Source organism: Bos indicus x Bos taurus, chromosome 16 (genome assembly GCF_003369695.1).
Source record: "Bos indicus x Bos taurus breed Angus x Brahman F1 hybrid chromosome 16, Bos_hybrid_MaternalHap_v2.0, whole genome shotgun sequence".
In the NCBI taxonomy this organism is placed as follows: Eukaryota; Metazoa; Chordata; class Mammalia; order Artiodactyla; family Bovidae; genus Bos; species Bos indicus x Bos taurus.
The window spans coordinates 39,117,823-39,136,514 of record NC_040091.1 but is presented as its reverse complement, the minus strand read 5'-3'; the positions used below and the strand labels follow the sequence as shown (position 1 = coordinate 39,136,514).

The following is an 18,692-nucleotide window of genomic DNA, read 5'->3' as shown; positions in this document are numbered from 1 at the left end:
AAGAAAATGCACCGATCATAACAAACACCCTCTTCCAACAACACAAGAGAAGACTCTACACATGGACATCACCAGATGGTGAACACCGAAATCAGATTGATCTAAGGGTTAGCACTTCCCTAAAATGTCAGCAGCTGACTGCCTGATCCTCAGCATGCATAGACTTGCTATTAGTGCACTCACATATCTCTGGCAATTTAAACAATTAAGCGATGCAGCACATGAAATTCTAGACAGCAACTCAGTGTAATGTGTGTCCAGGACCAAAGAGACTTACTATTCAAGAATCAAAATACAGCATACGGTGTGAGAACTAAAATTTTGTCCAAACAGTTTTTTTTTCCAATAGTGACAATATTAGTTAGAAATATTATCCTTTACTTCTAGAAGAAATCCTTAATCAATTTAATAAGTTACCTTCTATTTTAAAAAGTAAACTTTTAGTGGCCTAAGTGCACCCCCCTGGGTCCTTCACAAATGCCTATCTTGTAATTTTATAATATTATTTTTAACTTCATTAAATATTATTACTTGGGTCATAAGCAATTATAGCAAGATATAAATTTATAAAGTGACACATTTTCAATACCAACTCTATCAACTTATTCCATAATAGCACATTCCATCAAATTAAACTGCAAGATTTCCCACATTTGTTTTAAATTCTATATGTATGGCTTATGAATAGCAATTTTGATGAATTCCAGCTGGCTTAAATATGCAGGCAGACCCTTATAAAACAGATTCTTTTCAATTCTTATTGTATTCAATGAGGCCTATTTTAAGTGGGCCACCTGGTAGGATAAAGCGCTAATAATTCTCCATAGGAAAAAAATAGGAAAAACAAATCACCCTGCTAAACTTAAGACTATCTTCCCTAACTACGTTACTCTTACATACCTAATATAAGTGAGAAGTAGTTCTAATCTTCTGGAAAAGTTAAATTAAAATTTTAACAAGCAAGCCACTCTGTGAACTACTAAATTACTCATTTATCTATTACAACAACAGCATTAAAATAGTTTCCACCATGTGTGTGTGTTGCCTGGTTTCACAAATCATACACATTTCAGTCTCCCCCTCCATTCCCCACACCCTCCTGCCTCCATCCAGCTGGAATACATCAAGCGCGCAGAAGCCAAGGCAAATGTTGACCCCACCCTCCTCCATCCATTTTAAGGCACCTTCAAAGCCAGAGCACTGATCTAGTTCGGTTTCACCAACAAAGCCAGCCATCCTGCTATTTAAGACTCCAGTTTGGGGTTTTTATAACTGCACATTAACATGAGAGCTTTGATTTTTGGTCAAAAACGTCAGCTGCACTGAGTTTCATCAGATGGTCGTACCCTTTCTGCAGAAGAATCCTCATTATTAAATCATCATCTTTGCTCTCAGTGTTGCTCTCTTTCCTTATAAAAACAACCTCTCTGAACTGTCCAATAACCAGCCCTGAGGAACGTAATATTTCCTTTCCGAAAGGTCAAAAATGAACCGCCAAGATGGTAGTCCAAGCTCTGTTTTCTCTGACATTTGCACAGCCTCTATCATTTGTGTACTGTCACAGACAGTCATTTCAAAGCACAGAAACACTCTCACCAAGGGCACATGCAGGAGGGGAGTGGGGACTGAAGAGACAGAGGAGCTGCAGGAGGACAAAGAACTTACTTTGTTGTTCCCCTGTGCATGTAGCCGCAAGGAAAAAAAAGAAAAAGAAATATGTTAAACAAATTTATTTTTAAGTCATGAGGTTTTTCATGCTAGATCAAAATCAAAATAAGTACTTCTTCACTGACATCCTATTCATACATACAGCACCCAAAGCTCACGGATGAGTCAAAGATTCTACTTACATTAAGGGAAATCATACATTTATAACACTAGAAAATTATGACAGAGATTTCCCCCTTTCTTTCTACTTGAAATACTTGAAGTACCGGGAACCTGGCCAAAAAGCATTGGTTTGAATTGGTAATAAGTGAGCTGTTAGCATGAAAGGCAAAGTATTTAGTATGTCGGCTTGCCCTTTCCTGACAGCCCCTCCTCCAACATGCCAAGCAGTGGAAAATTTCATCAGCCAATGCATTTTTAAACAAACACTGCATCCTTGGTTTCAAAGAAGGTGGGGGGAAAAAAAAAGAAAAAGAGAAGAGGAAAGGAGTGAGTGATTCTGGGGAGACAGGGCAAGCAGACCACGTTACGACCTCCATCTGTACCATTCCTTTATTTCATAAATTACGAGTTTGGTCTTGGGCTGGCATGGGAAGTGAAAACTGTATAGTGGGGAGGCAGCCAAAATAAACACTGGTCCACATTCAAGAAAATGGGTCTGGAAAGGTTAGTTACAAAAATGTAGTCATTTCTAAAAGGGACGTTCCGGATAGAGACACAGAGAGCAGCCAGCAACAGGCAGCAGGCAAATGGCTGTCTTGTTTCAAACTGGAGCGGCAGGAGTATGATTTATATCAAACAATTTAACCCACATATGGCTTAAAAAAATAAAATGGTGATTCATTACTCCCAGGGCAGCCTGAGTCCTTGCAAGGTCAGATCCTGTGGGGGAGACGTGATGCGATATGGGGAGGGAACAGATCTGAACTCTCCTCACAAGGGGCCCGGAAAGAATGTCTCTCTCCACTGAGATGCAGAGTGGAAGAGAGCTGTGAGTGGAGTCTGTGCCTGTGTGGAGAAGCCGGAGCACAGGGTGTGGAGGAACAGGTTGGGCTGGAGATCTGGCATTTAGTTTTAAGAGAGGATGTGTGTGGGGAAGTAATACATACAAAAATTTTCTGGAGAGCAGTAAGGGAATGATTCCAGGAGAGTGTATTTTCTGGAAAACAATGGCAGCTGGTGACTCTGGGCGGGGTGGGGGGGGGGGCGGGGGGGATATCTAATTCAAGGACCATCAGGGCCATCATATGGAATAAAAACATAAATTTAAAGACACTGAAAAAACAGCATAGAGAAGTTTCCTGACATTGTGAGTGGCCATGATATAACCATTAACATCCCTGGTTTACGTGAGACATAAATAATGGTACCAGAATGAATGAAATCAGGGGAAAAGGAATCTTTTGTAAAGACTATGCCAATGGTTCAATAAGGCAATAAAGATCCCCAGAGAGAATTTTATCAGGAATAGAATACTATCTTAGAAAATAATGGGACCTTGGTTCTCCAAAGAAGTGCAATAGTGCTGAAAATACCTCAAACAGATGGAGATTATTGCATTCCACAGCAGTGCAGCTTTTGATCTACCAAATAAGTTTCAGGAGTTCAACCAAGTATTTTTGCACATTAGGGAATGGCTGGCTTCCTGCTCGGTGGCAGATGGTTCTGTTTGTAGTGGCAACAGTGATGTCACCGAGTAGGGGGCCTTAATCCTTAAATACGAGAAACATACAAGTGAAAGACGTGGTGTGGCTTTGCCATTTCTTATTTCCTTCAATCATTTCCCCAGTTGTCTATTCTGAGAGAGGCATAGCAGTCATGACTGGTGAAATGTAAATTCTCTATAATTCCTCCACTACTCTGTATGGCAGCATTTATATTTAGAAAGTCCCTTCATTGAAAAAAAAAACTAAACTATTGGTCATGGAGCTGCTCTAATTTCTGTGGGAAGCACTGTCAAATAAGCTAAGAATAAAGTTATGTAGAGTGGGACGAATATGGGTGTTTTCTATCTTGTACACAAGACTGCTGAGTAAATACATGGGAGTGGTCATCACCACATTAATAAATACTTATGGGGCTGTGTGTTCATTCCTCTCTTCCCCCTAGAGTGAAACAGACACCGTCTCCCTGATTTGCTTTTTGCCACAGAGAAAAATTCGGTTGTAAAGTCTATCCAAAAAGACTTTCTCATATCCCTGAGACTGCATTAGGGGATGGTTTCAACCTCCAAGGCAGTCCTTAAAAACATGAATTATGACTGGGAGAGTCCTGACTTCAGAGGTACAGTGAAGTTCCAGGGTGCTTCCATTTCTACTGTCTAGATGGTATATGATTTCTTAAGAGATGAAAAATGACAGTTGCTCTGTGACAACCTAGAAGGGTGGGGTGGGGTGAGAGGTGGGAGGAAGGTTCAAGAGGAAGGGTCATATACCTCTAGCTGATTCATGTTGATGTATGGCAGAAACCAACACAATATTGTAAAACAATTGTCCTCCAATTAAAAATTAATAAGTTAAAAAAGAAATCATATATTAGACAGGAGGACCATGTATCTATATAGCTAAAAAAAAAAAAAAACTCTTGTAAAAAGTTCTGAGGTGTATGTCTTAACAGATACACAAAACTGAATTTGCGCCACATCTGTTTCTAGGCTATGCACAGATTTGCAGCTGCACCTTTCAGATGGCCAGAATCTGAAGGGAGGAAGTTTGTGAACTCTCATTTCCCTGACAGCCTCTATGGCTCACTCCTGACTAAATGATGGAGACTTTGAGGCCAGTCTGTCCACAAGGCAGCATAATCTCAAGGCTCTCCTAAACAGTTTGGTATCCTCAGCCAACAGTTGGAGAGATTCTCCCCAGATTTCACCAATAGTTTGCAAAGAAAAGGGAACTACTAATCTGAGAAGTACAGCTTCATGGACACACTAATGATAGTCAATATCAACATTAAAGTCTACATGGCACCGAGTACTTTCCTCCAGGTGTAGGCACCAAGCTAGATGTGGTGTGCAATAGTATTCATTTAATCCTACAAAATCACTCAGAGGAAGAAATTATTATTTTGAGTTTAAAAAGGAATAAAAAACTAGAGAGTGAAATAAGTTGCCTAAGCCATATGGCACATAAATGGAAGGGTAGGGATTCCAACACAAGTGGATTTGACTTCAAGCCTACCTAACTTCCACGCACAGAAGAATCTGGAATTCCTTCACATTTATATATAAAGTCATATTGTGAGCTGACAAAACTGTGCCAGGAAAATCAGTCATTTGTTATATGACATTCTTTAGGTATTTAATTAAATTCACACATTTCTATTTACACTTAGAGGAAAAATTTATGTACATGGATCATAAAAATAAGTTTTAAAATTACAAAATTGTGACCTGTAGCTATTGATACACACACACACACACACACACACACACACACACACTTTTTGATGCTGCTTAATCTTGATGGGGAAATGGTGCAGAACAAGAAAGGGAATAAAGTTTTGGATAGAGAGGTTAGTCGTAATCTTGGCAGAGGAACTCATTTTCAGGGGGACTCATTTTCAGTGCCTACTCCTGTTTTAACTTCCCCCAAATCTTTGAGGGAATATCAAAAACAAAAACAAAAAGCTATTAATCCCTTTAGAAACAACTTCACTTTGAAACTACATAAATTCCTATGTACTTATTTAATTTCATACTTATAAATTTCATACTGAGTATAATTTCAATTTAGTGGCCAAAGGAAATAGAAGTAAAAAATAAAATTCTGTTAAATTCAAATTCAGGTTTAAATATATTTTAAAAATATTCTTGCTGCTCAGAAAGCTCAGGTGATGGTAGTATGCCAGAGTTCTGGGTCAGAGATGTTATGTCTACATTCACAGAGTAAGTCAGTGGCATAGTGGGAAAGTAAACTCAGGACTCATTTCCATTTTAGGGTCACATACCATGATGCTCAGATAAGAAGTCTACATTTAGCTTTAGGTCCAGAAAGTTTAAGAGACTGGAAAGTAATTAGAAAATGAACATGGTAAAATAAAATATATCAATGATTAGAAAACAGAAGGTAATTAGAAAATGTACATGGGAATATAGTTGGGCTGTTGTGCTTTATATAGATACCCACCAGTTTTTTATTCACATTGTACAGTAGCTATTTATTTGCATCTCTCTCTTCCACTAGACTTGGAAGTCCTGTAAAGTAAGAACTGCCTTCTTTTTTTTTTATCTTTGAATCTTCCACATAACAGTGGAAGAGTCCACAGAGTCCACATAACAGTGATGGATGAAGGGAAGGAAGGAAGTGGGAGAAGATGGAAGGAAAGGAAAGAAAGAAGAAAAATTTGTAGAAAACCCCAAGAGAAATGACCTAAGAGACAGAAGGAATAGAGTAGCAGAACATTATGAATGACATAAAAAACATTTCACCATGTGGACATGATGGAAAAAGATATGATGAGGAAACAATTGTTATAAAAAAGTATGCAACCTTAGTTTGGACAAAAAAAATTATTCTAAACATCAGCTCATCCAGATTTGGGTGATGGATATTTATCTAAATGAATCCAAACTTATACAATTTAGAAAAATGACCTATGTAGAATTTTTTCCAATTAGAATAGAGCTGTCTCATGTAAAAAGCAGAATTTTTTTGGTCTTGACTCATATCCATGTATGACACATGAACATTTCATTATTAGGGTAGGGATTGACTGGTTTGCTATTGACTCAATGGTTTAGTGATACAAAAACAGAAACACCAGAAATTCTAAAAATTTACTTAGAGACATCTATTATTAGGTTACTCTGACTTCTTTGTCAAATCTTTCTAAATTAAGAATAACTGTACCTAGAAGTATCATTTTCCCCAAACCTAAGATTGTTCTAAAATGCAATGTTTAGATAAGCATCCTACTTAGATTGCTTTCAGTAGTTAGCTGCCACTGAAACATCTGAAAGTCAAGCAATTGTGTAGTATAACCCGCAGAACTACATGGTGCAGAAGAAATGCAAATATTGTTTATGATGAAAGCTGAGAAAAGCAATGTTCATGGCATACTGCCAAGTTTAATTTCCTGTCATATCTTTGGCATGTGGTAAAAAGCCCCTTTGTCTCGATTTTCCAAGCAATAGTACCAAATGTATTTTAATCAGCAAATAAAAATGATGTGAAAAGAATCAAAACAGTTTGTGTAGGACAATTCTAGATTTGCTTAAAATTGAGCATTCTAATAAAAAATAGCAAATATTTTATTGAGCATCTTCTTTTGTGTAGAGCTATGAATACATAAAAATTCAGGTTTATAAAAACAGTTCACAGAGGGAAGGGTAATTTTGCTTTCCCAAGACAGTATTTCCCTCACGAGAGAAGCACTGCATAATTGTTTTTAATAGCAAACTTGTCTGGTACATTTAAAATAAATTTAGTTGACAAAATCATGACCTAAGAAAACATTTTCATAAACATTACAGTTTCTTGGAAGGAAGACACACACATACACATATACACATTCAGATATTTTATATAACCAAGCACATTTAGAAGACAGAAAATATCATAAAGTATTCACAATCACACCGGGACTGTATTGTAAATATCCACAATGTTTTAACTCTCTTGTACTCACTTACACATGTAATCTACAATGAAAACAATAATCATCATCATAAATAAAAATGGAGTGCTAACTTATGTTTACCCTGTCCAGTGCTTTCCTTACATTATCTCATTTAACCCTGTCAATGATGCTGCAGATGATTCTTGTTATCTCCATTTTAGACACTGGAATCTCGAAAGATAAAAGGGCTACACAGCTTGTAGGTGAGCATCAGAAATTTCAGTTTACACATTTTGATGCTAAAGCCTGTGCTTTAACCCCACATGCTGTGCTGCTTCTCATAACACTCAGGCATAGCAATCTTACAAAAATGTAAATCTTATCATGTCACTAACTGAGTTGCAACCCTCCAATGGCTTACCATCTCACCTAGAATAAAGCACAAATGCTTGCCATTTCCTTCAAGGCCTATATAATCTGGCCACTGACCACTTCTGGAAATCAAGTACCTTCACTTGTCCAGACACACTGTAACTCTTAGGTGCTCTAAGACATTGAGCTGGCTTTGTACTTGCTAGCCCTCTGCCATGAGCACTCTCCATCAGACATTCACATCATTTACTTTCCCACTTCTTTCAGGAGCCTACTCCAATCAAAGGGGCTTTTCCTAATTACTTTTACTAAAATAAAACTCACTTGACCCTCATTCTCACAGTCTGCCCCTTTCATTTTTTACAGAACTTATCATTCTAACAAATAACAGTTTACAGTTACAAAGCTATTCATCCACTCTAATGTCTGTTCCTTGAGGGGCAGGACCTCACTGTTCACTTTAGCATCACTAGTGTCTAGAAAGATAGCTGGCGAAAAGCACACGCTCAGCAGGCTTTTGCAGAATGAATGAATAAAACATTAAGTATATGTGCATTTTTTAATACAGAACATTTGTAACATTAAACATATGTCTGTCAATGGATAGGACAGAGTAATAAGTAACTATTAGAACTAACAACAAAAATCAAAGTGGTACAGAAGATACCTTTGTACCTACATATCACCTGGAAAGGGTCTGGTTTCACCCCATTTGGAGGGCACAGGGTGTGTCATGGGGATTCACTGTTTTAGGTACTAACCAGACAAGTGGAGGTAGAGATGGGGTTAAGAGGTCTACATGGAAACTAAAATAACAGCAAAGAAGAGAATGTTTTGGCACAAATCCTCTATCCTTTACTTCTGGAACTTTGTGAAATTCCAGTGAAACCTCAGGGATATGGTCAGGTCTGAAATCCCCTCCAGATGCTTCAGTTGTCACACAATGTGCTCCCATCTCAGACTTTCCCTTGAGAAGACTTTATACCTATTTGGGGCCGAGAAATAACCCAGCTTGTGCATGGGCAGTCGTATAAACTAATCTACAGCCAATCTAAGCACCACAAAAGTCAAGATGAAGTAAATCCGCCAAAGCTCAGTCTCAGTGCTTAACTTCTAGGGGAAACCTGGATAGTACAATATCTCAGGGGTAGCAAGGAAGCAGTGAGAACCACACATTTGCAGAGTCTGTTTAACGCTGAGTGTACATATGTTGGGTGGGAATTCTGAAGTTTAAATCCAGACTAGTCTGTGTAATATTACATTTTCCAAAGAACACAAATAGAAGATCTGTTTATTAACTTGAATGAGAGAAATGTCTCCAAGACACTTGAAGTATATTAATAAAGATAAGTGGGACTAGCAATATAATATTTTTTGTTCTTTTTTTACTTACAGTGACATTAACCAGAGTTTAATTTTGGATACTGGTACTACAGACATAATGAAAGGAGGTAGCTTTTCATAAAAATTATATTTTAAGGAATATGAAAAAGTGTTATGACTAATAATATATATACTATGACTACATAAAGAATGTTATAAACTGCTTAAATGAATACTATAGAATAGTATACTGTAGAATAACATAAAAAGGAAAATGAAATTTAAATTAAAACAGAGAAACTCTCCCATGCTTTGAGTTTACATACATACATTAGGTTTTATGGCAAAGTTGGGCATTTTCTTTGACAAATATACTGGTAAACTTCTTAAAATAGAAGTCTAATGGATAAAAAGAAATATAAGCAAAGTAAAAAGTTAAAACTATGCCAAATTAATTAAGTCAACTGAGAACTAGTCCTTTAGCATAAAGTATGTTGAATTATGCTTTCTCAAACACGGTTACTAATTTAAAAATAAGAGATCAATCCACTTACTAAAGATTTATCAGGATAAACTCCAGCTCTCAGTAGAGATGCCTTCCAGCTGTCTACATCCTCCTGCGAATCACATGCCAGCTCAAGGAAGCGGTAGTCTTTGTATACATTCCTGGAGTAAAAAAAAAAAAGAAAGAAAGAAAAAAATCAAGCTTTTTAGTTTTGAACCAAAACCAATATGATTTCATATCCCTACAGACAATGATGATACAAATGACAGTCCAAATGGAGGGTTATCTAACAGTCATTGATGAAAAACAAAAAACAATCTATTGCATTTAAAATAATTAGCAAGTTCCCACATGTATGTATTATACAATTAAAACACCCTCATAAAAAGAATTGAGAGTCATCTGTACTGCTAAGCAATGAAAAGAGAAGGAACTAGAGATGTTCTCATATGACACACTGAGTGCCAGCTGATGGGGAATTGTTCTGAGGGGAATGGACTTGCCATTGCCGAGTAATTATATAATTTTCAAAGTTAATTTACAAGTCTAAATGGCTCATAAAATTTTAAAATTATGGCAATAATCTCAAAAGATAAAATACTATGGGGATTCAAATCAGAAATGCTCATCAATATTGTGAAAAGGAAAGAACATTAACCAGTATTTAACAGAGTAAATTGCCTATGAAGTTCATGTTTATAACTAGGACAATATTATAATTTTATATGTCCTTTCCTAATAATAAAATAATACACAAGATGTAATACTTGAATAATTTGGAAACTAGATAAAAGTATAAAACTGGATACAATCATCCATTTTCTACTACTGACAGATAAACTTATTTCTTTATATTCTTTTGTTGTATGCATTTTTCATCCAGTTGATGTTCTCTCAATTTTGTGTCCTTTTCACTTACTAGCATACCATGGTCATATACTTATGCTATTACATCTTCATAAATATCAAATTATAATGGTATAATATTCATTAAGATAAATGTATGATAATTTTCTTGACTTTCTCCTAATAGTAGATAAGTAATTTCCTTTATTTGCAATCATAAATAATACTTAACTACATATTTTTATCCATAAGCCTTTGTCTTTCTACCTTATTATTATTATTTTCTGAGGATAGATTTCTATAAATGGAGTTACAGAATCCTTTTTCAAGACAATGATACATAAAGATAATTCTAGCCATCTTTCCAGAGAAGATAATGCAATTTAGACAGATACTAGCAAGGTACAAGATTAACAATCCTTTTCTCTTCTCTCTCCCAAGGTCTTCTCATTCATGCCTAAGAGTCTCAATTTACACCTAATCCAGATGACTTACATATTTACATCCCCTGTCTAGACCTGCCCCAGACTTATACTGCTCATTGACTTCTCCGCTTTAATATCTCAAAGGCACCTTGACGTGAATGACTGAACTGGTGGTTTCCAACTTGATGCTCCCATTTCATGCAACATCAGCGTAATGCCTATAATTTGGAGGCATCTTGGACATCTTCCACATTCTCATTTACCTCCTTACATTTTACTACCTAAAAGTGTACAACCTGTATAGTGACTATCATCTTATTACTCTTTTTCTTCCAATATGAAAGAGGCTATTGAAAGGGGCTATTTCAATAAGCCTCCTCACTGGTCTCCCAGCATCACTTGGACACTTTAAATTTGCTCTCTCCTGGGAATCCTTATTATCTTCTGAAAATGTGAATCAGATATTTTTACTCCTGTTATAAAACACCCCAATACTATTTGCTTTTAGGAAAAGACCACTTGCTATCATAGCCTACAAAGCCCTTCACAGTCCAGCCCACCATGATCTTCCTCTCTAGCTTCTTTTCATACTCTGTTCTCCTTTGATTTTTCTGCCATGCTTACCATTTACCTCCTCAAATATGGCATGCTTACCCCTAAAGTCTTTGAATAAACTGCTATCTGTCTGTAGCTCTCTGTCCTTCCCTCACTACACAGTTAACTCTACTCTTTCTTGGTATCTCAGCTTAACCATGGCTTCTTCAGACATTACTTCCCTGATTCCTCTACAGGAGTCGTTCCTCTTTCATGCATTTTTCGTATTTTCATTTACCTTTCTTTCATAGTATGAATCATAGCTGTGATTTCAGTATTACATGTGGGTTTCTTTTTCTATTAACACCTATCTTTCCAACCAGCCTATAAGCAGTATTAAGTAGTGTACAGAATGTATCATTTTTATGCTCATCATTATATTTGCAGAGGATTCAGAAAGATGGTGGCTTCAGTGTGCTTTGTTTCCTCTCTACTTACAACTCAGGTAAAATACATCCTCTTAAATCAAGAAGACATTAGGACTGGTAGTCTGGTAGAGGGTGTGAGCTAGATAACTGCTGTGGTACTTTCTTGCTCTGGGATGAAAAAAAAGCTTTGGGACCATAGAAGGAGAACTTCAAGACAAGGACTAGCATGTAGCAGCCCCTTAGTAGAGCTGACCCTCAATAATCATAGGACTGCTGAGTGTTCTCAATCCTCTGGCTGTAAGGAAGTATGGAAGGACTGAGTTTTTTCTAATCTAGTGAAGAAGAAAAGCTCTCTCCAGGTGTTTCAAAAGGAAACTGATAAATTGCCCACTTCTGGCCATGAAGACTTCGATGATTGTTCCTTCCCACATTCACCAGTCCACTTAAAGTATCCACCAGTTGGATCTGTGCCACCATGAGCAAAGGAAAATAAAAGGACATGCACTGAGGTCTAACAGCCAGAGGAAACAAAGAATAAAGAAGGCAATCAGAGCAGTCTATAAACAACGGAGAATGGTTGGGGATTATAAAAGAATAATAAGTATTTGAAGAGGTACAAGAAAGTATTAAAAAAGACTTATAGGACTAAGAAAGAAAGACTTTTAAGTTAAGATATTGAGTAGGTAAGTTGAAGGAAAGGATGATGGATCTTGAGAAAAGAATTAGTAGATTTTAAGATTCAGTAGGAGAGTTAACGCCCCAAAAAGATGTCCTTTTCATTATAGGGGACTGGAATGCAAAAGTAGGAAGTCAAGAAACACCTGAAGGAACAGGCAAATTTGGCCTTGGAGTACGGAATGAAGCAGGGCAAAGGCTAATAGAATTTTGCCAAGAGAACACACTGGTCATACCAAACATCCTCTTCCAACAACACAAGAAAAGACTCTATACATGGACATCACCAGATGGTCAACACCGAAATCAGACTGATTATATTCTGTGAAGCCAAAGGTGGAGAAGCTCTATACAGTCAGCAAAAACAAGACCAGGAGCTGACTGTGGCTCAGACCATGAACTCCTTATTGCCAAATTCAGACTTAAATTGAAGAAAGTAGGGAAAACCACTATTCATTCAGGTATGACCTAAATCAAATCCCTTATGATTATACAGTGGAAGTGAGAAGTAGATTTAAGGGCCTAGATCTGATAAGAGTGTCTGATGAATTATGGACGGAGGTTCGTGACATTGTACAGGAGACAGGGATCAAGACCATCCCCATGGAAAAGAAATGCAAAAAAGCAAAATGGCTGTCTGGGGAGGCCTTACAAATAGCTGTGAAAAGAAGAGAAGCAAAAAGCAAAGGAGAAAAGGAAAGATATAAGTATCTGAATGCAGAGTTCCAAAGAATAGCAAGAAGAGATAAGAAAGCCTTCCTCGCGATTAGTGCAAAGAAATAGAGGAAAATAATAGAATGGGAAAGACTAGGGATCTCTTCAAGAAAATTAGAGATACCAAGGGAACATTTCATGCAAAGATGGGCACAATAAAGGACAGAAATGGTATGGACCCAACAGAAGCAGAAGATATTAAGACGAGGTGGCAAGAATACACAGAAGAACTATACAAAAAAGATCTTCACGACCAAGTTAATCATGATAGTGTGATCACTGACCTAGAGCCAGACATCCTGGAATGTGAAGTCAAGTGGGCCTTAGAAAGCATCACTACAAACAAAGCTAGTGGAGGTGATGGAATTCCAGTTGAGCTATTTCAAATCCTGGAAGATGATGCTGTGAAAGTGCTGCAGTCAACATGCCAGAACATCTGGAAAGTTCAGCAGTGGCCACAGGACTGGAAAAGGTCGATTTTCATTCCAATCTCAAAGAAAGGCAATGCCAAAGAATGCTCAAACTACTGCACAATTGCACTCATCTCACATGCTAGTAAAGTAGTGCTCTAAATTTTCCAAGCCAGGCTTCAGCAATATGTGAACCATGAACTTCCAGATGTTCAAGCTGGTTTTAAAAAAGGCAGAGGAACCAGAGATCAAATTGCCAACATCCACTAGATGATCAAAAAAGCATAAGAGTTCCAGAAAAACATCTATTTATGCTTTATTGACTATGCTAAAGCCTTTGACTGTGTGGATCATAATAAACTGTGGAAAATTCTGAGAGATGGGCATACCAGACCACCTGACCTGCCTCTTGAGAAACCTCTTGAGGTCAGGAAGCAACAGTTAGAACTGGACATGGAACAACAGACTGGTTTCAAATAGGAAAAGGAGTATGTTAAGGCTGCATATTGTCACCCTGCTTATTTAACTTCTATGCAGAGTACATCGTGAGAAACGCTGGGCTGGAAGAAGCACAAGCTGGAATCAAGATTGCCGGGAGAAATATCAATAACTTCAGATATGCAGATAACACCACCCTTATGGCAGAAAGTGAAGAGGAACTCAAAAGCCTCTTGATGAAAGTGAAAGAGGAGAGTGAAAAAGTTGGCTTAAAGCCCAACATTCAGAAAACGAAGATCATGGCATCTGATCCCATCACTCCATGGGAAATAGATGGGGAAACAGTGGAAACAGTGTCAGACTTTATTTTTGGGTGCTCCAAAATCACTGCAGATGGTGATTGCAGCCATGAAATTAAAAGTGGCTTACTCCTTAGAAGGAAAGTTATGACTAACCTAGATAGCATATTCAAAAGCAGAGACATCACTTTGCCAACAAAGGTCCATCTAGTCAAGGCTATGGTTTTTCAGTGGTTATGTATGGATGTGAGAGTTGGACTGTGAAGAAACCTGAGAATCGAAGAATTGATGCTTTTAAACTGTGGTGTTGGAGACGACTCTTGAGAGTCCCTTGGACTGCAAGGAGATCCAACCAGTCCATTCTGAAGGAGATCAACCCTGGGATTTCTTTGGAAGGACTGATGCTAAAGCTGAAACTCCAGTACTTTGGCCACCTCATGCGAAGAGTTGACTCATTGGAAAAGACTCTGATGCTGGGAGGGATTGGGGGCAGGAGGAGAAGGGGACGACCGAGGATGAGATGGCTGGATGGCATCACTGAGTCGATGGACGTGAGTTTGAGTAATTCCGGGAGTTGGTGATGGACAGGCAGGCCTGGTGTGCTGCAATTCATGGGGTTGCAAAAAGTCGGACACGACTGAGCGACTGAACTGAACTGAGGAGAGTTAAAAAAATATAAAGAAAGAGAAGTGTGGAGGAAAGAACTAGAGAACTAACCTGTAAATAATAGGAGGTCCAGAAAAAGAAAAGGAAGATAGGAGGAGAAAAATAATTATAAAACAGAAAATATTTTTTAAAAAGGAAATTTAGCTTGATTTTTAGAAAGACTGAAATCTGTACATTGAAAACACTGTTTCAGGTAGGATTGGTGAGAAAAGATATGACACAAGCATGTGCTAAAATAAATCTTGTTTTTTGAGATAAAGAAAAGTCTTCTTAAAGAAACAGCAAGTTGCTTAAAAAGGAAAAAGACTGGCACTGGACTGAGCATTCAAAAGGTAGAAGGCAATGAAATAATATTCAAGTATTCTTAAGGGGACTGCAAACTCAGAGTCCTACATCCAGCCAGGTTAGAACCACATACCCAAACTTGAGAGTTATCTTAAAGCAGCATTAGGATTACAACAACACTCAGTAAACCTGCAGAGAATATTCAAGGTGAAGAAAAACTAAGAGAAGAGAAAACACTGGTGAGCAACAAAACTTGTCATATTCAGAGTCAAACCAAAATAACTAATGATAGATCATCTAAGAACTGCAATATAAAGACTCAATACAAACTCTTAAAGTAGAAGAGTTCTGCAACAGAAATTCAAATAGTCTAAAACTTGAGGGAGAGTGAAAGGAAATAAAGATACGCCCAAGTTCTCCTCTGACGGATGCAGGGGTGAATAGTGGAGAGGCAAAAGATACCAGAGTTCTCATATTGTTGGAAGAAGTGGGTAAGCAGAGAAGTAGGAGAAGAAAGTGTCTTGAGACAGAAATATTTGATAATTTGCCTCATGGAATAATAGGGCTATGTAGTGATGAGTTTAAATATTAATAAAATAAAAAGTACAGTAGAACTCCCCAATTTAAAAAAGTAATACAAGGAAAATTAATAGCTTCTTGATAAAATCAATAGAAAATTAATAAAAGATGCAGCATAATAAGAAAATGTAATGACAGCAATAAAATCAAGTATATTGATTACCAAATTAATAAAAGTAAACTGAATTCTGTCAGCTAAACAGTTAATGTAGGTTGAAAAAATAAAGCCCAATTTTATGTTATTTGCAAAAATAAAGGAACAAGTAAAGAGATATCAGGCAAACAGAAAACAAAGAAAAAAATCTGCATTGAGCAGCAATATTAATATAGGCAAGATAGAATTTAAAAGTACTGAACAGGATAAACAGAAATATTATATAATGATATAAAGTACAATTTATGAAGACTGGAAAACACTCTTAAACCTGTTTGCACCAAGTAACATAGTAGACAATTAAATGAAGCAAATGTTACTTTAAAATGTAAAGGTAAACTTGATATAACTATTGCATATAATTAATTAAAGTATAAATATGGAAAGCTTTTAATATGTATTTTTCAAATTAAACATAGTGGACAAAACATAAGTAAATGCACAAAAGAAATAAATAATACAACTGATGAATAAAATTTAATAGATTCCTTTATCACTTAAGTAGAAGATAAAGACTGTTTCATCATCAACAAATGATTTACAAAAGTCTGTCATATACTTGGATTTGTACATATATGCAATATCAGTTTTAAGAAATTAAAAAAAATAGAAATTTTATGAGTCATATTTTTTTGGTCATAAAGCAAAAAAAAGAAAAAGAAAAAATGAATTTCTAAAAAAAAAGAGTCAAAAAGAAAAAAAAAGCACATTCTTAGATAATCCTTGTATTACAGAAGAAACAAAAACAAAATTATAAATTATTTAGAAAGCAATTAAAAAATATAGATACATCATACTCAACCAATGAAGTACAACAAAGGCTGTGCTTTGGAAAATTTATGGCTTTAAATATGCTCATCATTTAGAGAAAAAAGAAAAAATGTTAATATTCATCTATAGAAAGAAAGGAAATTAACACAGATTAAAGCCAAAACTAATAAAATAGAAAATATTAAGAAAACATAAAGGATAAAAACATCCACGAGTATTTTCATTTTAGTAATAGATAATAAATTTAGGGTCTTAACTAGGGGAGAAAACAAAAGTAATACAAGATCAAAAATGAGAAAGAATAGAGTACATACCCACAAATACATAGGAGATTGAGGAAATTAGAATCAAATACTTTATGTGATCTTATGTCAAAACTAAGAACTTAGAGATATATAAACCAACAAAATTAAACCAAGAAGAGTTGGAAAATCCAAGTGGTTTTTACAAAACACCACTAGAATTAATAAGATTCTTGCTTAAAAGACTAATAATGACTGCAGGACAAATTACAAAAATCAATGACTTTTTTCAATACTCCCAATAACTTTGAAATGGAAAAAATATTCCATTCATATTAGGAGAAAGCCTATCAAACACACAAAAATAAATTTTCTTAAATTAAAACAAATATTAGATCTTCATAAATGGAAGGCATTTTGGATGGGGTTAATTTGATTATACTATAACCCTAGTTCTTACTAAGTGATTAGTGCTTGTGAGTATTCAATGAATACTTATTGAATAATGACTACACTCACACCCTTAAAAATATTGACTATCATCTTTAGAATACCTCTGCAAATAATTTTATAATTGAAAAGTTATTCTCCGTCAAAGTTCTAATACTTTTGCTAATGGCTCAGATGGTAAAGAATCTGCCTGCAATGCAGGAGACCCAGGTTCAGTCCCTGGGTGGGGAAGATCCCCTGGAGATGGGAATAGCTACCCACTCCAGTATTCTTGCCTGGAGAATCCCATTGACAGAGGAGCCTGGCAGGTTACAGTCCATGGGGTCACAAAGAGCCAGACAAGATTGAGTGATGAAGCATGTCAAGGAGGTTGAGCATTTTATATACTTTTGGAAATGCTGGTTCTTTGTTCTGATTTCATTATATGCTTTTTGTACATTACTGTAATATTTCTCTTTTTTTAACTTGCATTTGCCTGAAGTATCTTTGTCTCTTTTATATTTTTGCTTTTATCTATTTACTTTAGTTTTTAAAAGAAATATCTGTTATAAATGCTAACCTTAGAGTAGGCTTTTATTTTTCATCCCAGTTTGAAAATCACCTTCTACAATCAGGAAAATTTTAATCATGTTTATTTCTCGTCTTTGTTGTTTCCTATTTTTTTTTTTTTTAGTGGTTTTCACTTCTACAGGTATATGACTATCTTTAAAAGTTTTTCAAATCATTCTTGAATTCATTTTTGAGAAGGCAATGGCAACCCATTCCAGTACTCTTGCCTGAAAAATCCCATGGATGGAGGGGCCTGGCGGGCTGCAGTCCATGGGGTCGCTAGGAGTCGGACACGACTGAGCGACTTCACTTTTACTTTTCACTTTCATGCATTGGAGAAGGATATGGCAACCCACTCCAGTGTTCTTGCCTGGAGAATCCCAAGGACGGGGGAGCCTGGTGGGCTGCCGTCTATGGGTCGCACAGAGTTGGACACGACTGAAGCGACTTAGCAGCAGCAGCAGGAATAAAATCATAATTCTTGGTTTCTTAAGGGATTTAGAAGCTTTTACTTTCCATAGCATCTCATGACATTTGCAAATCTGTCTAGAGATACAAACCTAGAAATTATTTCTGAATTTTGTTTTCACATCTTTGAGGCTCCTTTTCTCTTTCTTTCCTTTTGTATTCAATTTTGTTACACTTAAGCAATTATTTAGATGGAATTCTGCACATTCAACTTTAATAAATATATCATCAGGCATTTTCCACCTGGACTTCTCTATTTGTAAATTCTCACTTGGGTTCATTTTATAAGTTGGCTCAAAATAGAGTTGGACATCTGAATTTTTGGTTGGGGC

General features: G+C 36.4%; 1 protein-coding gene across 11 annotated transcripts in view; it reads right to left on the bottom strand.

The window, feature by feature from the left end:
• The window catches only part of DNM3 (dynamin 3), a 649,041-nt gene that overhangs the window by 112,047 nt on the left and 518,302 nt on the right, over positions 1–18,692 (bottom strand). For 6 of the 11 annotated variants that reach the window (XM_027564824.1, XM_027564820.1, XM_027564816.1 and 3 more), the window contains 2 exons: positions 9,477–9,588; positions 1,666–1,677 (listed from right to left, as the gene is read on the bottom strand). In XM_027564824.1, the coding sequence (XP_027420625.1) occupies positions 1,666–1,677; positions 9,477–9,588 (124 nt within the window). The remainder of the gene's footprint in view (positions 1–1,665; positions 1,678–9,476; positions 9,589–18,692) is intronic. The other 5 variants (XM_027564823.1, XM_027564818.1, XM_027564826.1 and 2 more) reach the window with 1 other exon arrangement.